Here is an 18,922-nt window from a genome sequence, read left to right on the forward strand (position 1 = left end):
GCTCTCCTGGCACCTGCGTTATAGCAGATAAGCTTCAATATCCTCATTTCTTAAAAATATATTTTTATTGATTTCAGAGAGGAAGGGAGAGGGAGAGAGAGATAGAAACATCAATGATGAGAGAGAATCATTGGTTGGTTGCCTCGTGCATGCCCCCTACTGGATCGAGCCCACAAACTGGGCTTGTGCCCTGACCGGGAATCAAACCCTGACCTTCTGGTTCATAGGTCGATGCTCAACCACTGAGCCATGCTGGCCGGGCCGATATAACCTCATTTGTAACACAGTCACAATCCTAGGTGTACCTTAAGGGACGATTGTAAGGGCCCAATCAGATAACACAAAATATCAGGAATCAGGAATGATTATTAACATGTATCCTTATCATCCTCATTAGGGACAGCATATGACAGAACATAAGAGTGGACAGATTTGAACTCTTCAAGGACTGGAACGGAAAACGACTTGTCGAATTCGTTGCCGCCCAACATAAGGCCACCCTCAAAGCATCCCAACTTAACAAAGGGCCAGGAGGGGGGTGGACGAGGAGACAGGCCCAACAACTCACCGACACAAAGGCTTGAGATTTGGTTTCGTTCAACTGAAGCTGCAATTTCTTTTCATTGTCATAGACTCCATAGAGCCTCTTGGACCAGGTCTGGGGCACCCTGCTCTTGAATTTTAATGAACTATATAAAGCGAAGATCCTTTGCAAATCCAGGACCAGGCAGCTGCAGTTGTAGAAGATGACACCGAGTTCTTTCATCTGAGAAAAAAAAAACACATCAAGGCCATGTGCGTCCGACAGGGTTCGTTTCAGAGAGAAAAAACAATGCACCAGAATGAAACAGTAGTGATTTTTTTTTCTTGCACTTTTATACAGGAGTCTGTAGATATAGGCACGATGGTCTATGGAAGTGAAGCGTCATAAACACACTTAAAATTTAAGGAGGACTTTAGATTCTTTTTGCATTTGGGCTATTACAGATAATTTTCCCATACTCACTACGCTTTTCACATGGTCTCAGATTTGTTTCCTTTACACTAATTTTTGGTATGAATCCTGAAATTACGCAGCAATATAAAGGTTGACTTTTAAAAACTATATATATTTTTATGGATTTCAGAGAGGAAGGGAGAGGGAGGGAGAGATAGAAACTTCAATGATGAGAGAGAATCATGGATCAGCTGCCTCCTGCACGCCCCTTATTGGGGATGGAGCCCACAACCCGGGCATGTGCCCTTGACCGGGAATCAAACTGTGACCTCCTGGTTCATGGGATGATGTTCAACCACTGAGCCACGCCGGCTGGGCGGTTATGGCAGCTTCCTATGAACTTCTGCTGAAGTCTCAAATCTGGACACGCACAGCCTTCATGACAAGCGTCCACGTGAAGGGAGGCCCCGTGGAAGGAACAGTGACCTTCCTGGGACCTCCTCGCCATTGCTCAGCCTTCGGAACGCAGCATCCAGACCTTCGAGGACAGTTGCTCCCACCGGGGAGCCCACTTAGGAGTAAAAAATGGAGGCACCTGGCCATTGGAATTCCAGGAGATTTCACTTCAAATGCTTCTGTTTGTTTGTTTTTACAAATCTGATGTTTAAAATACCAACTAGATGCCAGCTTTGAGGATTATAGTGCCTCTGAGTAGCTTTCTCTCAACCTGAGAATGACTAAGGCCCATTTCTAATTGTTCATATTTGGTTCAGGCTGGTGTTGACTGAAGAAGGAGAAAAAGAAACTGGTTTCATTTTGTAGGTTCTTCAGCCAGAGGAAAAGAATTTAGGGCAAGTGTGTCAGCAAGTCTTCTGAAAACGCTGGTAGTGGGGAAAATAGCATGGATTTGGGGATTCTGAAGGGTTTCCATGTGTGGACTTTCAAGGAACAAAAAGCTATGCTGATTGGCTGATAGATTAGCCAAGTCACTCTTTAATGCGTTTTTTTTAAAATTGATTTTCAGAGCGAGAGGAAGGGAGAGGGAGAGATAGAAACATCAATGAGAGAGAAATATCGAAATATCAATCGGCCGCCTCCTGACCGGGAATTGAACCAGTGGCCTCTTGGTCCATGGATCAAGTCTCAACCATTGAGCCACATCGGCTGGACATGCCAAGTTATTCTTACAGTGACCAGCCCTTCCCCTGGTGTGTCACATGCCAGGCACACGTCAGCCACATGTCAGCCACACGCCAGCCACACACCAGCCACACGCCCACTTAGAATCCTGATGGGCTGCCCTGACTTCAATCGCACAGTTAGTTGAGAGTTGATTGACTGGTCCAACTGTTTGAATAAAATAATCTTGAAAAAGCTGGAAATTTACCAAGCCAATGATTCTTTGGTAGAGAATTATTCTTAGGAAAATGCTGATTGTCTTTTTGACAAAATGGGTGTAGTGCTAGCGATCGGCCCATGGAACTGAGGCTTAGGACTTCAAACTCCTGGAGTACCCTGCCAAGAAGCTGTTCTAAGGGTAATGACTTTAGCCCGCCTGGCGTGCCCCAGTGGTTGGGCGTTGACCTATGAGCCAGGAGGTCATGGTTTGATTCCGAGTCAGGGCAACATGCCCGGGTTGTGGGCTGGATCCCCAGTGTGGGGCATGCAGGAGGCAGCTGATCAATGACTCTTTCCTGTCATTGATGTTTCTATCTCTCCCTCTCCTTTCCTCTCGGAAATAAAAACAAACAAACACACACACATATATATTAAAAGGGTAATGACTTTATTTAAAACTCAAGTTATATCAATAGTTCCACTCTGTCTGTCCCTTGCCCTTGGACATGATGGGAGACACAGCCGAGAAGATGCCGTCATCCCCCTGCGTAGGGAGAAAGAACCACAGCAGCGGCTCTAATTCCTTGCATCTGTAGCACTTACTGTGCACCAGGTACCGTTCTAAATGCTCTACAACCTGCATCCATTTAAACCTCGCAACGACCCATTTCACGGGGAAGGAAACTGAGGTACAAAGAGAGATCAAGGGGCTTGCCCAAATGCACAGCTAGAGAGCAGTTAAGCTGCGATTATGACATAGACCAGTTTAATATTTCAATTTCAGGAAGAATTATTCACAACGGGGAGTATTCACAACCCATAAGCCACAGCACCCTGTGAGCGAGGGCCCGGTTCTGCTGTGTGTCCGTTTCCTGCCTCCCTGGAATTTCTTTTTTTTTTTTTAAATATATTTTATTGATTTTTTACAGAGAGGAAGGGAGAGAGAGATAGTTAGAAACATCGATGAGAGAGAAACATCGATCAGCTGCCTCCTGCACATCTCCTACTGGGGATGTGCCCACAACTCAGGAACCTGCCCTTGACCAGAATCAAACCTGGGACCTTTCAGTCCGCAGGCCGACGCTCTATCCACTGAGCCAAACCGGTTTCGGCTGGAATTTCTATTTATATTAATGGCCTGGGTTTCCAAGCACAGCGATAGCGGAGGCATCAGCAGCGTTCTCTCAATAAGTGATGAATACCAATGAGCCTAATCACAGCTCAATTGATCATTTGCAAATGTTCGGTTTGCTGTTTCCAGGATTTTATAAAAACGTGAACAAGCGTGTCTTTAATGTTCTTGACGGAGACAAAAGAACCTGCAACTGTGAGCAACTAAACGTGCACCCAGTTAGTCGCTGATTTATATTCCGAGCTGCTGCAGGGAATTTAATCACTAGGAGCTCTAATGTGATTTCGTTTCTGCCCTCAAGGTGAGACTTCTGTTCCTGGGACTAGAAGTAAAGAATTGAGTCTCGGCTCAAAGGCTGCCCACAGCTCAGAGAGGTCCCCCCTGGCCCTGCCCTCCCACAGCGGGGGGGTCCAGACCCCGTAGCTTCTTGATGTCTGAGTTCCTTTGGGAAGGATGCTGGGCAGAGGCAAAGCGACTAATTGAAGAGAGAGGAGAATGTGAGAACCCTGGAGAACGGCTAGTTCAACCTCATTTCCAAAGGAAGGAAACGGAGGACCCCAAGGGGGAAGTGATGGGCAAGGTCACAGAATAAGGCCCTTGATTTCGGGGCCTGGTCTGTTCGCCCAATCCAGCGGAGCCTTACTGATGAGATGAATCCACCCAGGAATTCATCTGTAGGATGGATGAGGGGTGTTGTTTTTCTCCTTCCTTCACGTGCCACTTAAGGCGATGGGGACACGTTCTGAGAAATGCTTTGTGAGGCGGTTGTTGTTGTTTAGCGAACATCACACAGGTTCAGCCTACAGCACACCTAGGCTGTAGGTACAGCCTATTGCTCCGGCTACAAGCCTGCACAGCACGTGACTGTACAGAACAGCATGAGACTAAACCACGTGTTTTCGGCGAGGCCGTGTAAATGAGCTCAACACGCTGCCAGTCGTACAAAAGTATAGCACACACAGCTATGTGCGGTACTTAATACCTGGTAATGGTAATAAAGGACTGTTTCTGGCTTATGTATTTACTATATTAGACTTTTTTAAATCATTATTTTAGAGTATGGTCTTTTTACTTATAGAAAAAGGTTTGCTCTAAAGCAGCAGCCTCATACATCTTGTTTACCACATCTCTCTTTTAAAAAAAATTTAAAAATTGATTTCAGAGAGGAAGGGAGAGGGAGAGAGACAGAAACATCAATGATGAGAGAGAATCGTGGATTAGCTGCCTCCTGCACGCCCCATACTGGGGATCGAGCCTGCAACCCAGGCATGTGCCCTGACTGGGAATCAAACCGTGACCTCCCGGTTCATAGGTCGATGTTCAACCCATGAGCCATGCCGGCCAGGCTACCACATCTCTTGATCACAGCATTTAGACAGACTCTATTGACAGCTTATAAAAGTGTATGTACTGATAGGCGATGATTGGTGGGAACAGAAAAAGGGAAATACACTGAGTGGCCAGATTATTATGAGCACCCCATCAGTACAATGAAGTGAATTAGTTATGCAAATAATAATAATAAAACCTTGAGAGTATTTGCTTAGGAAGTTTTCAATATTCAGTATTTTTGGAAGTGTCAATGAAGTACTGATGGGGTGGTTATAATCATCTGGCCACTCCGTGTAGTTTTAAAGTAGTTAGATTTAGGGTGTACTTTTCCCTTTTGCACTTTCCTATGTTATATAATGAACGTAATTTTGAGGGGAAGAGCTTTTGCGCATATTTAAGATGCCTTACTTTGATTTTTTTTTTTAAAAAATATATATTTTATTGATTTTTTACAGAGGGGAAAGGGAGAGGGATAGAGAGTTAGAAACATCGATGAGAGAGAAACATCGATCAGCTGCCTCCTGCACACCCCCTACTGGAGATGTGCCCACAACCAAGGTACATGCCCTTGACCGGAATCGAACCTGGGAGCCTTCAGTCCGCAGGCCGACGCTCTATCCACTGAGCCACACCGGTTAGCGCTTTTCATTGTGATCCTCCATCACCCGTTTCCCCTGGCAGGGCACCGATGCAAAGCTGTTTCAAAGCTGTTACTCAATGGCTGCAACCGTTACCTGGGAAGCAGCGCAATATGATTATTGTCACCTTGTAACCGAGGAAGCTAAATGCGGATAAAACTGTCTAGCCCCAAACTCCCCGGAATCGGGCAGGTGTTTATTTCTCAGGTGTAGGCACTTCTTTTTCTCAGGTCTACAGGCAACTTTAATGTCTTAGAAAACTGCCCAGGGGTGAGACCCCAGCCATGAATGACACAGGATGTTCATTTGAATATTTCCAATCGGCACTGCGTTCTAGCTTCTGTTTTGGGGTCAAGGTTGCGGCACTAACAAGCAACAGGGAGCTCTGCTCTGGCTCACTTAACATAACAAACCTGTCAAATAGGTTCTGCTACATTAGGAAGAATAAGCAGCTTCAGTCACACTGGAATCATAAAGCACAGGCGTGATTTTCAGGTTAAAAGTGTTTGCTGGGAGGAGATGTTAGCACTGCAGCAAAATTACCCTCCAATCTGGCAAGATCAACAAGGGCATCAGAGTTGGCCATTTATGTTGTGAACACACAAGAAGAGTAATACATGCAAAAAAAATCGTTAGCAATAATCCATTATCATTCTTGCCAAAAACAGTTATCTTTTAGCTTTCTGACCGGTCCATCCTAATCCTTTTGTCTACTGGCCTTCATCAGATGATTGTGAATGCCCTACACATCTTAGGACTGTGAAAAGAATTAAGGAAGCCGGCCAGTGTGGCTCAGTGGTTGAGTGTTGACCTATGAACCAGGAGGTCACGGTTCGATTCCTGGTCAGGGCACATGCCCAGGTTGTAGGTTCAAACCCCAGTGTGGGGCGTGCAGGAGGCAGCTGACCAATGATTCTCTCTCATCATTGATGCTTTTATATCTTCCTCTCCCTTTCTCTCTGAAATCAATAAAAAATATATTAAAAAAGAATTAAGGAGATCAATGGAATAGAATAGAGAGCCCAGAAATCAGCCCGAACCAATATGCTCAATTAATATTTGACAAAGGAGGCAAGAACATACAATGGAGCCAAGACAGTCTCTTCAATAAATGGTGTTGGGAAAATTGGACAGATACATGCAAGAAAATGAAACTAGACCACCAACTTCCACCATACACAAAAATAAACTCAAAATGGATAAAGGACTTAAATGTACGATGGGAAACCATAAAAATTCTAGAAGAATCCAAAGGCAACAAAATCTCAAAATCTCAGACATATGCCGAAGCAATTTCTTCACCGATACAGATCCTAGGGCTTTGGAAACTAAAGAGAAAATAAACAAATGGGACTACATCAAAATAAAAAGCTCTGCACAGCAAAAGAAACCATCAACAAAACAACAAGAAAGCCCACTGCATGGGAGAACATATTTGCCAATGTTATCAACGATAAGGGTTTAATCTCCAACATTTACAGGGAACTCATACAACTTAACAAAAGGAAGATAAACAATCCAATAAAAAAATGGGCAAAGGACCTAAATAGACACTTCTGGGAAGCCCTGCCTAAGTCATCTCTGGCCTCCGATTTCTCCTGCAACTTATACAGCTGCTCAGCGCTTCTATACGTGGTTTACACACGATTCATTTGCAGGCGTCTGTGTGTTGACTTGTAAATCTTTGAAGGCACTTTTCTTTTTCTTTTTAAAATACATTTTATTGATTTTTTTACAGAGAGGAAGGGAGAGGGATAGAGAGTTAGAAACATCCATGAGAGAGAAACACTGATCAGCTGCCTCCTGCACACCCCCTACTGGAGATGTGCCCACAACCAAGGTACATGCCCTTGACCAGAATCGAACCTGGGACCCTTCAGTCTGCAGGCCGACGCTCTATCCACTGAGCCAAACCAGTTAGGGCGAGACACTTTTCTTTTATGGATTTCCTGCAGCTCTGACTAAAATGCAAATCCTGTTTATAGTCCTCTACCCGCCAGATGTCTGTTTTCTCACTGGCCAGTAAAAACCGAACACTTACCATCCCATGAAGGGCTTTCCCCCAAGGAGCTGGGAAATCCCTAGGGGTCGGGGGATTTTCTCAGAAGTAGCTCCCCACCTCCTCCTCTTTTCATTTTTTTCTTTACTTATATTCCTTTCTCTCAAGCAAAATGCTTGTTTTTTCAGAGGGAGCAAGAACCGGCCTGGATATTTATTTATTATTTATTTATTCATTTATGTTAATCCTCACCTGAGGATATTTTCCCCCATTGATTTTTACAGGGAGTGGAAAGGAGGGGAGAGACACACAGAGAGACACATCAATGTGAGACACACTGATTGGTTGCCTCCCACACGTGCCCGGACCAGGTCTGGGGATGGAGCCTGTGACCGGGTCCGGGGATGGAGCCCGCAACCGGGGTATGTGCCCTTGACCAGAATCGAACCCAGAACTTCAGTCTGCAGGCTGGTGCTCTATCCACTGAACCAAACCAGCTAGGGCTGAACAACAGCCTTTAAAGAAAGCCCTTGGTTGAACACAAAGACTATACTATTTGGGACAAAAATCCAAATATGCATATCTATATATATAAAAGCCCAAATGACCAATCAAGCGACCGTCCGACTGGCCGGTAGCTATGATGCGCACTGACCACCAGGGGGCAGACGCTCAACATGGAAGCTGCTGAGCTGCCATGACTTCGCAGCTGCAGTTCTCGGGTGATGCACCCGGAACCAGAGAGGAGGGAGCCCGATTCTGGGGTTCGTCACCCGGGGAACCACCATCTCGCAATCTGGGACCTCTCGGGGGATGTCGGAGAGCCGGTTTCTGAAATCAATAAATTAAAAAAATAGGCTGAGGGATCCAACCAGTGCACGAATCTGTGCACTGGGCCTCTAGTCTTTTATAATACCAGAGTAATAGAAACATGTCACTGATGAAAATAAATTTCAGATTTTTAGGTATTGGCTTAATGGATATTTTCTGCTGAGACTATAGTCTGGTAACTATCAATATGCCACAGATGATGGGAAAGATGCATTTTGAAGTCAAGACAGCCCCACTGCTGTCTGGGCAGAAGGGAGGTGACAGATATAATCGGCCAAAATAGTCGGGCTTTTCTTTTATTTTCCCTTCAACATTTTCTTATGCTTTTCTTTGCTTTTTATTGGTCACCTCTGAGATAAATTTATATGGAATGGACCGCTTAGTGCACATTCACCGACTCAGCAGATGCACAGACCTTTATATTCCAAACCCCATCAATATGTAAAATATGCCATGGGCCGAATGTTTGTGTTTCCCCAAAATTCCTATTTTGAAGCCTAATTCCCAATGTGATAGTATCTGGAGGTGGGGCAGGTGCTCTGACTGGCAATTGAACTGTGACCTTCTGGTTCATAGGTCAGTGCTTAACCACTGAGCCACGCTGCCAGGGCGTGCTCACATCTCGAAATAGGTGTTCGTCAGCAGCCTGCAACTCGATCAAACAGGTGAACGGAGGACAAACGTACCCTGGAGCTCTCCTTGGTGCTGACTAATGCTTGGAACCAGCTTTCCAAGTTGAAGTCTATCCAGCTTCACCTAGACTCACTATCCAATCTCTATGTACTGAAATGCTATTGTGATCGTCCACATCATAGACCTGACAAATATATTCATTACAAACCCCAGCTGCTCTCCCTTTGTGCAAATGTTACCGGTGCCCTCGCCTAGCCCGTGTGCCAACTTCCAATGCCCGGCTCAGCTCAGAGAGAACCCACTCATCCCAACTCCGTAGGTCCCGATGCAATGCAATCCGGTATCTTAGTTGAAAATAAACGCTCCCCTTGCTGTTTCTCTTAGCTCTGAGGGTCACCACTCTGTCCTGGAGAAAAATGGACCTAGGACAACGGGAATTCTTCTTCATGAACCCATTTTGAGACCATCTTTTTCTTCCTAGATACTGACCTAGATGACGATGAATTGCCCAGGCTGTTTACAAGTATAGGTTTTTCAGCAAGACAAGATGCCATTGCAATGATTCTCTCTGCTTATAGAGCAGGGTGTTCATAATATGCTGCCGGCTTGGAATGCATTACCACTCAAGTCACAATGTAATCTCCACAGAATTACAAGCTGTTGCCATGTTGCAGAATGTGTGTTATTATAAAATGAAACAAAAATGATAACAGACTTTAGAAAATAAGTACTAAAACTGACCTTATCCAGAAGTCACCGATCTTCTCATATGTTATAAACTATAGCATGTTTGGCTTTATTATAATTTAAGTTTTTAAATTAAAATATCATTCCTTATTAAATATTTTAAAATAGTGCCTTGCTGGCATGGCTCAGCAGTTGAGCACTGACTTGTGAACCAGGAGATCATGGTTCGATTCCTGGTCAAACCACATGCCTGGGTTGTGGGCTCGATCCCCAGTGTGGGGTCTGCAGGAGGCAGCTGATAATGAGTCTCTCTCATCATTGATATTTCTATCTCTTTCTCGCTCTCCCTTCCTCTCTGAAATAAAAACATATTTAAAAAAATAAATATTTTAAAATATTTTATTGATTTTTTACAGAGAGGAAAGGAAAGGGATAGAAAGTCAGAAACATTGATGAGAGAGAAACATCAATCAGCTGCCTCCTGCACGTCCCCTACTGGGGATGTGCCTGCAACCAAGGTACATGCCCTAGACTGGAATCGAACCTGGAACCCTTCAGTCTGCAGGCCGACACTCTATCCACTGAGCCAAACCAGTCAGGGCTAAAAAAATAAATATTTTAAAATATGTTTTTATTATTTTTTGGAGACAGAGGAAGGGAGATGGAGAAATGCAAACATCAATAAGAGAGAAACAGCCCTGGCCAGTTTGGCTCAGTGGATGGAGCGTTGGCCTGTGGGCTGAAGGGTCCAGGGTTCGGTTCCCGTCAGGGGCATGTGCCTTGGTTGCGGGCACATCCCCAGTGGGGGGTGTGCAGGGGGCGGCTGATTAAATGTTTCTCTCTCATTGATGTTTCTGATTCTCTGTCCCTCTTCCTTCCTCTCTGTAAAAAAATCAATAAAATATATTTTTTTTAAGAAAGAGAGAAACATCATCGATCTGCTGCCTATTGCACACCCCCTACTGGGAATCCAGCCCGCAACTCAGGCATGTGCCCTGACTGAGAATCGAACCGATGACCTCTTGGTTTATGGGTTGATGCTCAACCACTGAGCCACACCGGCCCAGCCTTTTTAAATATTTCTAATGCCATCAAATAAACATCTAGACTAGTTGGACTAGCGGAACATTAAGGCAGAGTTTCCCAAATTTTCTCAGATCACAGGACCCTTAATGTCTCAACAGTTGTTGCACAGAACTCCTAGGCCAAAAGAAACACCGAAGAGTTTGATTTATTAAATAGTTAGATCCAAATCACTTCATTTTCACTGATGTACTAACAACTTAGTAGTTTTAAAAAAACGGTACCCATAAATTAAAAAAATAATTTTTTCACTCCCAAATAACAATAATTATTTATCATCATTACTAGAGGCCCGGTGCATGAAATTCGTGCACGGGGGCGGGGGGGGGGGTCCCTCAGCCTGGCCTGCACCCTCTCCAATCAGGTTTAGTCGGACATCCCTCTCGCAATCTGGGACCGCTGGCTCCTAACCGCTCGCCTGCCTGCCTGCCTGCCTGGTCGCCCCCTAACTGTCCGGAAGGAAGTCCAGAAGGATGTCTGGAAGATGTTCGGTCACCCGGTCTAATTAGCATATTATTTATAAATATATTTTTATTGATTTCAGAGAGGAAGGGAAAGGGGTGGAGAGAGAGAGAGAAACATCAATGATGAGAGAGAATCATTTAAGTTGATTCTCCTGCATGCCCTCTACTGGGGATGGAGCCTGCAACCTGGGCCTGTGCCCTGACCAGGACCGGAACTGTGACCTCCTGGTTCATAGGTTGAGGCTCAACCACTGAGCCACGCCTGCCGGGCCACAATCATTCTTAATGGGATGTGTGCATCTGTTTGGCACAACTCAAAACTCGGACTCACACCGGGCACAGCCTTACTTCCTGTTCCACAAAAAAAGCACTTGCTTTTCATCAGAGCACCCACCAAAAACCTAGCTTCACCAACAACGTGGAAACGACGAACTACGTTGAGGGAGTAACTTTTGCTGTGACCAGACCAATAGATTTTCTGTCTTTTCCTTGAAAACTTAAATCCAGGGTGCCTCAGTGAAGGGTTTGGGAAACGCAGCCCTAAGTTACCCTCTGGCTCTGAGAAGTTACCAGTATAATCCAAGAGATTTTAAAACGCGAAGTTTGAAACTGCTTACTCCTCACTGTTGGGACTCAACTCCCATTGCACTGTCAAAACAAAAGCGAGAATGTCAGAAAAAAGTGAGACTGGGTACAAAAGGCCAGGCAGCATTTACATTTGTGAACAAAAGAGGGGCTCTGTGGCAAATCTGACAAGCTCAGGGGCCCCCGTGACAGGTCTGACAAGCTCAGTGACCGAAAGAAACCTCCCAGGATGATCTGATCATAAATTCCTAACCAGGCAGGTCATGGTGGCTAGTCATGCCCCAGCCCTATAACTGTCTTAGCAAAATGTTAATTTTGGCCTTAAGGAGCCCTGTCGGCCCTAGCTGGTTTGGCTCCATGGATAGAGCATCAGTCAGCCTGCAGACTCAAGGGTCCTGGGTTCGATTCCGGTCCAGGGCACAAGGCCGGATTGTGGGTTTGATCCCCAGCAGGGGGCATGCAGGAGGCAGATGATCAATGATTCTTTCTCATCATTAATGTTTCTCTCTCTCCCCCGTCTTCTCTGAAATCAATATATTTTTAAAAAAGAGAGAGTCCTGTCCATTGTTCTTGTGCATCTATGTTAACATGCCCTGGAAAAAACAGACTAATCCTCTTTTCCAGACCCCTCAGAGGCGTAACCCCCCCCCCCCCCCAAGGGAGCACATGATCTGGTTGCCTGGATACCGTCCCTATTTATTGTAAATATGAGATGTAAAAGAAGTATGCGTCTCTCCATTTTACTGTTTATCCAATCACTGGCAGTGGTCTGCCTTGCTTTCTCCAGCCTCTTTAATCCATCACCAATGGATTTCATGTAATCTTCCTTACATTCCCTGCTTTGATTCTAAATGCATGAAAAGGGCTGCCAAACTACCATTTTCTGGGGCATTTTCTCAGTTCCATGAGGTCACACTTTTGGGCAGGTCTTCAGTTTGACTCCCATAAATTCTAATAAACTCTTCTATAATTAAAATTTTTTAAAAAAATTTTAGACAGGAAGAGGGAGAGAGAGATTGAAACATCAATGATGAGAATCATGGATCAGCTGCCTTCTTCACACCCTGTACTGGGGACCAAGCCTGCAACCGGGCATGTGCCCTGACTGTGAACCGAAAGGTGACCTCCTGGTTCATAGGTCGGCATTCAACCACTGAGCCATACCAGCTGGACTATGCATTTTTTTAAAATATATTTTTAAAACATTTAAAAAAATATATTTTACTGATTTTTTACAGAGAGGAAGGGAGAGGAATAGAGAGTTAGAAACATCGATGAGAGAGAAATATCAATCAACTGCCTCCTGCATATCCCCTACTGGGGATGTGCCCGCAACCAAGGTACGTGCCCTTGACCGGAATCGAACCTGGGACACTTCAGTTCACAGGCCGACGCTCTATCCACTGAGCCAAACCAGTCAGGGCTATACATTAAAAAAAAAAAAAAAAGGTTTGGATGTTCTTACATGAACAAGTACTTTGCTATTTTTATGGGATAGCAGGAATAGATTCCTTTATTATTTTTTTAAAATATATTTTATTGATTTTTTTACAGAGAGGAATGGAGAGGGATAGAGAGTTAGAAACATCGATGAGAGAGAAACATCGATCAGCTGCCTCCTGCACATCCCCTACTGGGGATGCGCCCTCAACCAACGTACATGCCCTTGACCAGAATCGAACCCGGGACCCTTCGGACCGCAGACCGACACTCTATCCACTGAGCCAAATCAGTTAGGGCTGGATTCCTTTTTTTTTTTTTTAAAAAATGTATTTTTATTGATTTCAGAGAGGAAGGAAGAGGGAGAGAGAGAGAAACATCAATGATGAGAGAGAATCATCGATTGGCTGCCTCCTGCACGTGCCCTACAGGGGATCGAGCCCGCAACACAGGTATGTGCCCTTGACCAGAATCGAACCTGGGACCCTTCAGTTCACAGGCCGACGCTCTATCCACTGAGAAAAACTGGCCAGGGCAGGAATGGATTCTTGGGATGAAAGGAAATCATCAACAGATAAGATTCAAAAGTTAAAGCCTAGAGTGGGTGCAAGAACTTCCTTACCAAGCCCTAGGGCTCCCTCTCCTGATTCCTACTTTTCTTCTCTCACTTGCAGCAGGCTTCTTAAGCAAAGGCGTTTAACTGACTTACCCGGGACCACACTGCAGGAAACAATGGTAATTTACCGAGACAGCTGGCTGCCTACCTTTATCTTATTTGGAATCCATTCATCACAGTGTGTTCCTGAAATGAATGAACTGGCCCCATCCCATCAGAGCAGCCAAGCCCCATGCAGTCATCATAAAGAATAAGGCTTCGTTTGCCAAATGCAATGGACCTACTGCAAGCTGGGTGCTTCTACAAAATGTCAAAAAAATAAAGAGTGAAAGGGAGAAGGAGGCGGGATCAAAGCAGGGATCAGTGCATCAGCTGGGAATCTCCTAAAACTGAATAATTAGCTGTATGTATTATTTAGGAGAATTCTAAACTTGATAAAACAAACTGACTTCCTCGTGTTCTCATCATTTCAGTGTCTGTTGGAGTAGGCGGGCAGAAGGATACTTGCAGCTCTTTTTGATGGCCATAAACAAGAGTCTGCTTTATCTTCTATCTATATAAAAGCCTAATATGCAAAGTGTACCCTCGGGAGTTCGATCACTCACTATGACTTGCACTGACCACCAGGGGGCAGCACGAAATGAAGGAAGGCCCCAGCCAGCAGTTGGCAGCTGGGGAAGGGAGGCCCTGACTGGCAGCAGCTAGGGACCCTATCGGTGCATGAATTTCATGCACTGGGCCTCTAGTTTTCAGGTAAGACAGAACAATGATAAGGCAGCTCCGCAGGCTGGCCTGGAGCAAAGAGATGTTATGGAAGAAAACTGCTTATTGTCAGAGACTCATTTTCAGGGCCCATAAGGGTCTCTTAACTCCTCTAATTGGAACTTGAGTGGGTCTCTCTTATTTTCTAATATAAGCCACCCTGGCTATATCAGTGAAAAGAGAATGAGAAGAAAAAGGCTCTCTGCTTCTCACTTTTTAGAAGGATGGCATTTTAAATTTAACTCGAGATTCTTTTACTCTTGCTTCTCAATGACGCTGCGGAGCCAGCATCTGTCGGCACCACTCAGGGTGAGCCCTCCTAACCAGGCGGCTGGTGACAGTCCCACTGCGTTAGCCACATCGGAAGCAGCGTGTGGAGGAAAGCGCGATAGGATCGGTTTCTTGTCAGTTGCCCTGTAACGGATACCCTCCAGTATTTTTAATAAAATATGCATTCGATTTTAATATCCCAGGTGATTAGATGTGATAGACTATGTGCTGGTCTATTTCCTGTAAGGAACTAAAAAACACATAAGGTATGGCCACTGTCCTTCATAAGGGAAAGCTGAGAAATGAAAAACTCACCAGCAGCTAAAGCAGAAGGCAAAATACAGGCAACACGAGAAAGACAGGGTGTTTTATGAATTTTCAGAAGGAGAAAGAGAGGGAGAGAACTAGTTATGGAGAAGCTACTTAGTCCTTTCTGTATTTCCTCATTGAATGTCATGCCACCTTAGCAAAACCGCCATAAAGTAGCGAAATCACCACTTTACAGATCAGGAAACTGAGGCTTTCAAAGGTTACACAGTTTAGTCGTGGGCATGGAGGCAATCTGGACTCATGCTTTACCAGCTCAAAGACCCATCCTCTTTCCACATCTTTTTAAAAAAAATATATTTTATTGCTTTTTCACAGAGAGGAAGGGAGAGGGATAGAGAGTTAGAAACATCGATGAGAGAGAAACATCGATCAGCTGCCTCCTGCACACCTCCTACTGGGGATGTGCCCGCAACCAAGGTACATGCCCTTGACCGGAATCGAACCCGGGACCCTTCAGTGTGCAGGCCAACGCTCTATCCACTCAGCCAAACCGGTTAGGGCTCCACATCTTTCTTGAGGGAAAAACAAACATACGCGTAAGCACATCATCCCCTTCTTATAATGGAGGCTTAAAAGAGGTGACATTTGTGATGAAGTATTAGGGTCAGGTGGTTTCTTATCAGAAATTTTAAATCTTGCCCGGCTGGCGTGGGTCAGTGGTTGAGCGTCAACCTATGAACCTGCAGGCCACGGTTTGATTCCCGGTCGGTCAGGGCACACGTCCAGGCTGTGGGCTCGATCCCCAGGAGGGGGGCGTGCAGGAGGTAGCCGACCAATGACTCTCTCTCATCACTGATGTTTCTACCTCTCCCTCTTCCTTCCTCTCTGAGATCAATAAAAACATATTCTAAAAAATTTTTGAAACTTCACTAATATCCAAGTTACACATATATTACTCTAGCCCAATGGTCGGCAAACCGGCTCGCGAGCCACATGGGGCTCTTTGACCCCTTGAGTGTGGCTCTTCCACAAAATACCACTTGCGGGCACACACGTACAGTGCGAAGTTGACTTAAAACTTTAGCCGAAACCGGTTTGGCTCGGTGGATAGAGCGTTGGCCTGCGGACTGAAGGGTCCCAGGTTCGATTCCGGTCAAGGGCATGTACCTGGGTTGCGGGCACATCCCCAGTGGGGGATGTGCGGGAGGCGGCTGGTCGATGTTTCTCTCTCATCGATGTTTCTGACTCTCTATCTCTCTCCCTTCCTCTCTGTAAAAAATCAATAAAATATATTTAAAAAACAAAAAAAACAAAACAAAAAAACTTTAAGTAGCCGAAACCGGTTTGGCTCAGTGGATAGAGCGTCGGCCTGCGGACTGAGGGGTCCCAGGTTTGATTCCGGTCAAGGGCATGTACCTGGGTTGCGGGCACATCCCCAGTGGGAGATGTGCAGGAGGCAGCTGATCGATGTTTCTCTCTCATTGATGTTTCTGGCTCTCTATCTCTCTTCCTTCCTCTCTGTAAAAAATCAATAAAAAATATATTAAAAAAAACACAAAACTTTAAGTAAAGTTTATTAAGTTAATTTTAGGGAACGTTGTGGAGTGAAAGAAGATGTAGTGTCGAGGATTGAGAAAGGTATGTTGAGATGGTTTGGACATATAGAGAGGATGAACGAAAGGAGATAGACGAAACAAGTATACAAGACGAGTGTGGATGGGAGAGTTGGAAGGGGTCGACCTCAGCGAAAGTACCTCCATCAGATGGAGGACGTTTTTAGCAAAGGCCAGCTTAGGAGTCCCCTAATGAAGTTCATAACAATGTACCTACCTATACAGTTTAAGTTTAAAAAATTTGGCTCCCAAAAGAAATTTCAATCGTTGTACTGTTGCTTTTGGCTCTGTGGACTAATGAGTTTGCCGACCACTGCTCTATCCACTGAGCCAAACCAGCTGGGGCTGGCTTATTTTAATGTTGCTTTATCCTTAAGCAAAATTTCTCCCACAGCACTCTGAGAATGCAACTCATGTCCACCACTCGTAGAACAAACATCCAGTGTGTGGGCAATCAGGAACAGAAGAGTGTTTTTAGGCAGTTCTTAAGGTCCAGATACGGCACAATCAACTTCGGCTAAAACAACATAGAAGCAGTTGGCAGCACGTGGGTGGGGGTTAAGGAGGCCACGTTACAAAGGTACCAGGCAACGGAGGTAATTTTCCTCACAGCTGCTGTGGGAGCTGAACTTCAGAAAAGGTTTTGATAAATATGACAGCTACATTTTGGTGACTTCAACAATAAAGGGCGGAAGTGACAGCTAATTATAATGGATGCTGGAGCTGTAACACTTGAAGTAGGAAGAATGATTTATGGGCGCATTCTCGCCAGTCATTGTATCAAGTCAATACATTCCAATTTTTCCCAATTAAAATGTGAAAGGCGCGAAGTAAGAAAAATGGGGCAGGAAAATTCACCTACACGAATCTCTTTAAATATAGTCGTTAAGATAAATGCATTTCTGAGGGCTAAGCCCTCAAAGAAATCCAGTGAAACATTTAAAATAAATGTTTGTTGAAGGAAATGAAATCTGTATGTATATATTTAATGAGCTTTGCCTATAGAGTTTTACCTCAATATTAAAAATGAAACAAGCCCTAGCTGGCTTAGCTCAATGGACAGAGCATTGGCCTGTGGACTGAAGGGTCCTGGGTTCGATTCTGGTCAAGGGTACCCGCCCGGGTTGCGGGCTCAATCCCCAGTAGGGGGCGAGCAGGAGGCAGCTGATCAATGATTCTCTCTCATTGATGTTTCTATCTCTCGCTCCTTCTCCCTTCCTTTCTGAAATCAATAAAAATATATTAACAAATAAAAATAAAACAAAACAGCCCAGCCAGTATGGTTCCATGGTTTAGCATAACCTATGCTCCAGGAGGTCACGGTTTGATTCTTGGTCAGAGCGCATGCCTGGGTTTTGGGGTCGATCCCCAGTGTGGGGCGAGCAGGAGGCACCTGATCAATGATTCTCTCTCATTGTTGATGTTTCTCTCTCTCTTTCCCTCTCTACTTTCCTCTCAGAAATCAATAGAAATATATTAAAAAAAAGAAAGACAAGAAGAGGGAATCAAAGACTCCTCAAGTCTTAGTGTCTTTTCTGATGGCTGATGTGCGGCTATGACTTCAACCCCTAGGAAGGTTTGAAAGAAATCAGGCTTCTCTAGGGCAGTGGTCGGCAAACTCATTAGTCAACAGAGCCAAATATCAACAGGACAATGATTGAAATTTCTTTTGAGAGCCAAATTTTTTAAACTGAAACTATATAGGTAGGTACATTGTTACTAACTTCATTAGGGGACTCCTAAGCTGGCCTTTGCTAAAAACATCCTCCATCTGATTGAGGTACGTTCGCTGAGGTCGACCCCTTCCAACTCTCCCATCCACACTCGACTTGTATACCTGTTTCAGATAGACGAGTGTGGATGGGAGAGTTGGAAGGGGTCGACCTCAGTGAACACACCTCAAAACAATGTACCTCCCCTGCTCTGCGTATATCCCGCGGCCCGCCTGACCGACCGACACCCCCCACTTCTTCTAACGCCACTTCTTCAAAATAGACTCACCCAGGCCGAAAACCGACTTCTGCGCATGGGCCACGAAGTTTCAATCGCACTGTACGTGTGCACCCACACTTGGTATTTTGTGGAAGAGCCACACTCAAGGGGCCAAAGAGCCACATGTGGCTCGCGAGCCTAGGTTTGCCGACCACTGGTCTAGGGAGTGCCACTCGCCTTAACATCCCACACAATGGTTATGGACAGAAACAGCAGCTGTGATGACATCAGCAGCTGTAGGGCCAACCAAGGACCCTTACTACTCAGGTGCTCAAGCTCTTAGACAAAAAGCATCAGCAG

At 45.0% G+C, this 18,922-nt stretch overlaps 1 protein-coding gene across 2 annotated transcripts in view; it reads right to left on the reverse strand.

The window, feature by feature from the left end:
* Positions 1 to 18,922, reverse strand: part of PLD5 (phospholipase D family member 5) — a gene marked incomplete at its 5' end in the record, with an annotated part of 172,983 nt that overhangs the window by 15,775 nt on the left and 138,286 nt on the right. For both annotated transcript variants that reach the window (XM_081114485.1, XM_081114486.1), the window contains one exon: positions 569 to 766. In XM_081114485.1, coding sequence (XP_080970611.1) covers positions 569 to 766 — 198 coding nt within the window. The remainder of the gene's footprint in view (positions 1 to 568; positions 767 to 18,922) is intronic.

The sequence above is a fragment of the Myotis nattereri genome, assembly GCF_964212035.1.
Source record: "Myotis nattereri genome assembly, chromosome: 20".
Taxonomy (NCBI): domain Eukaryota; kingdom Metazoa; phylum Chordata; class Mammalia; order Chiroptera; family Vespertilionidae; genus Myotis; species Myotis nattereri.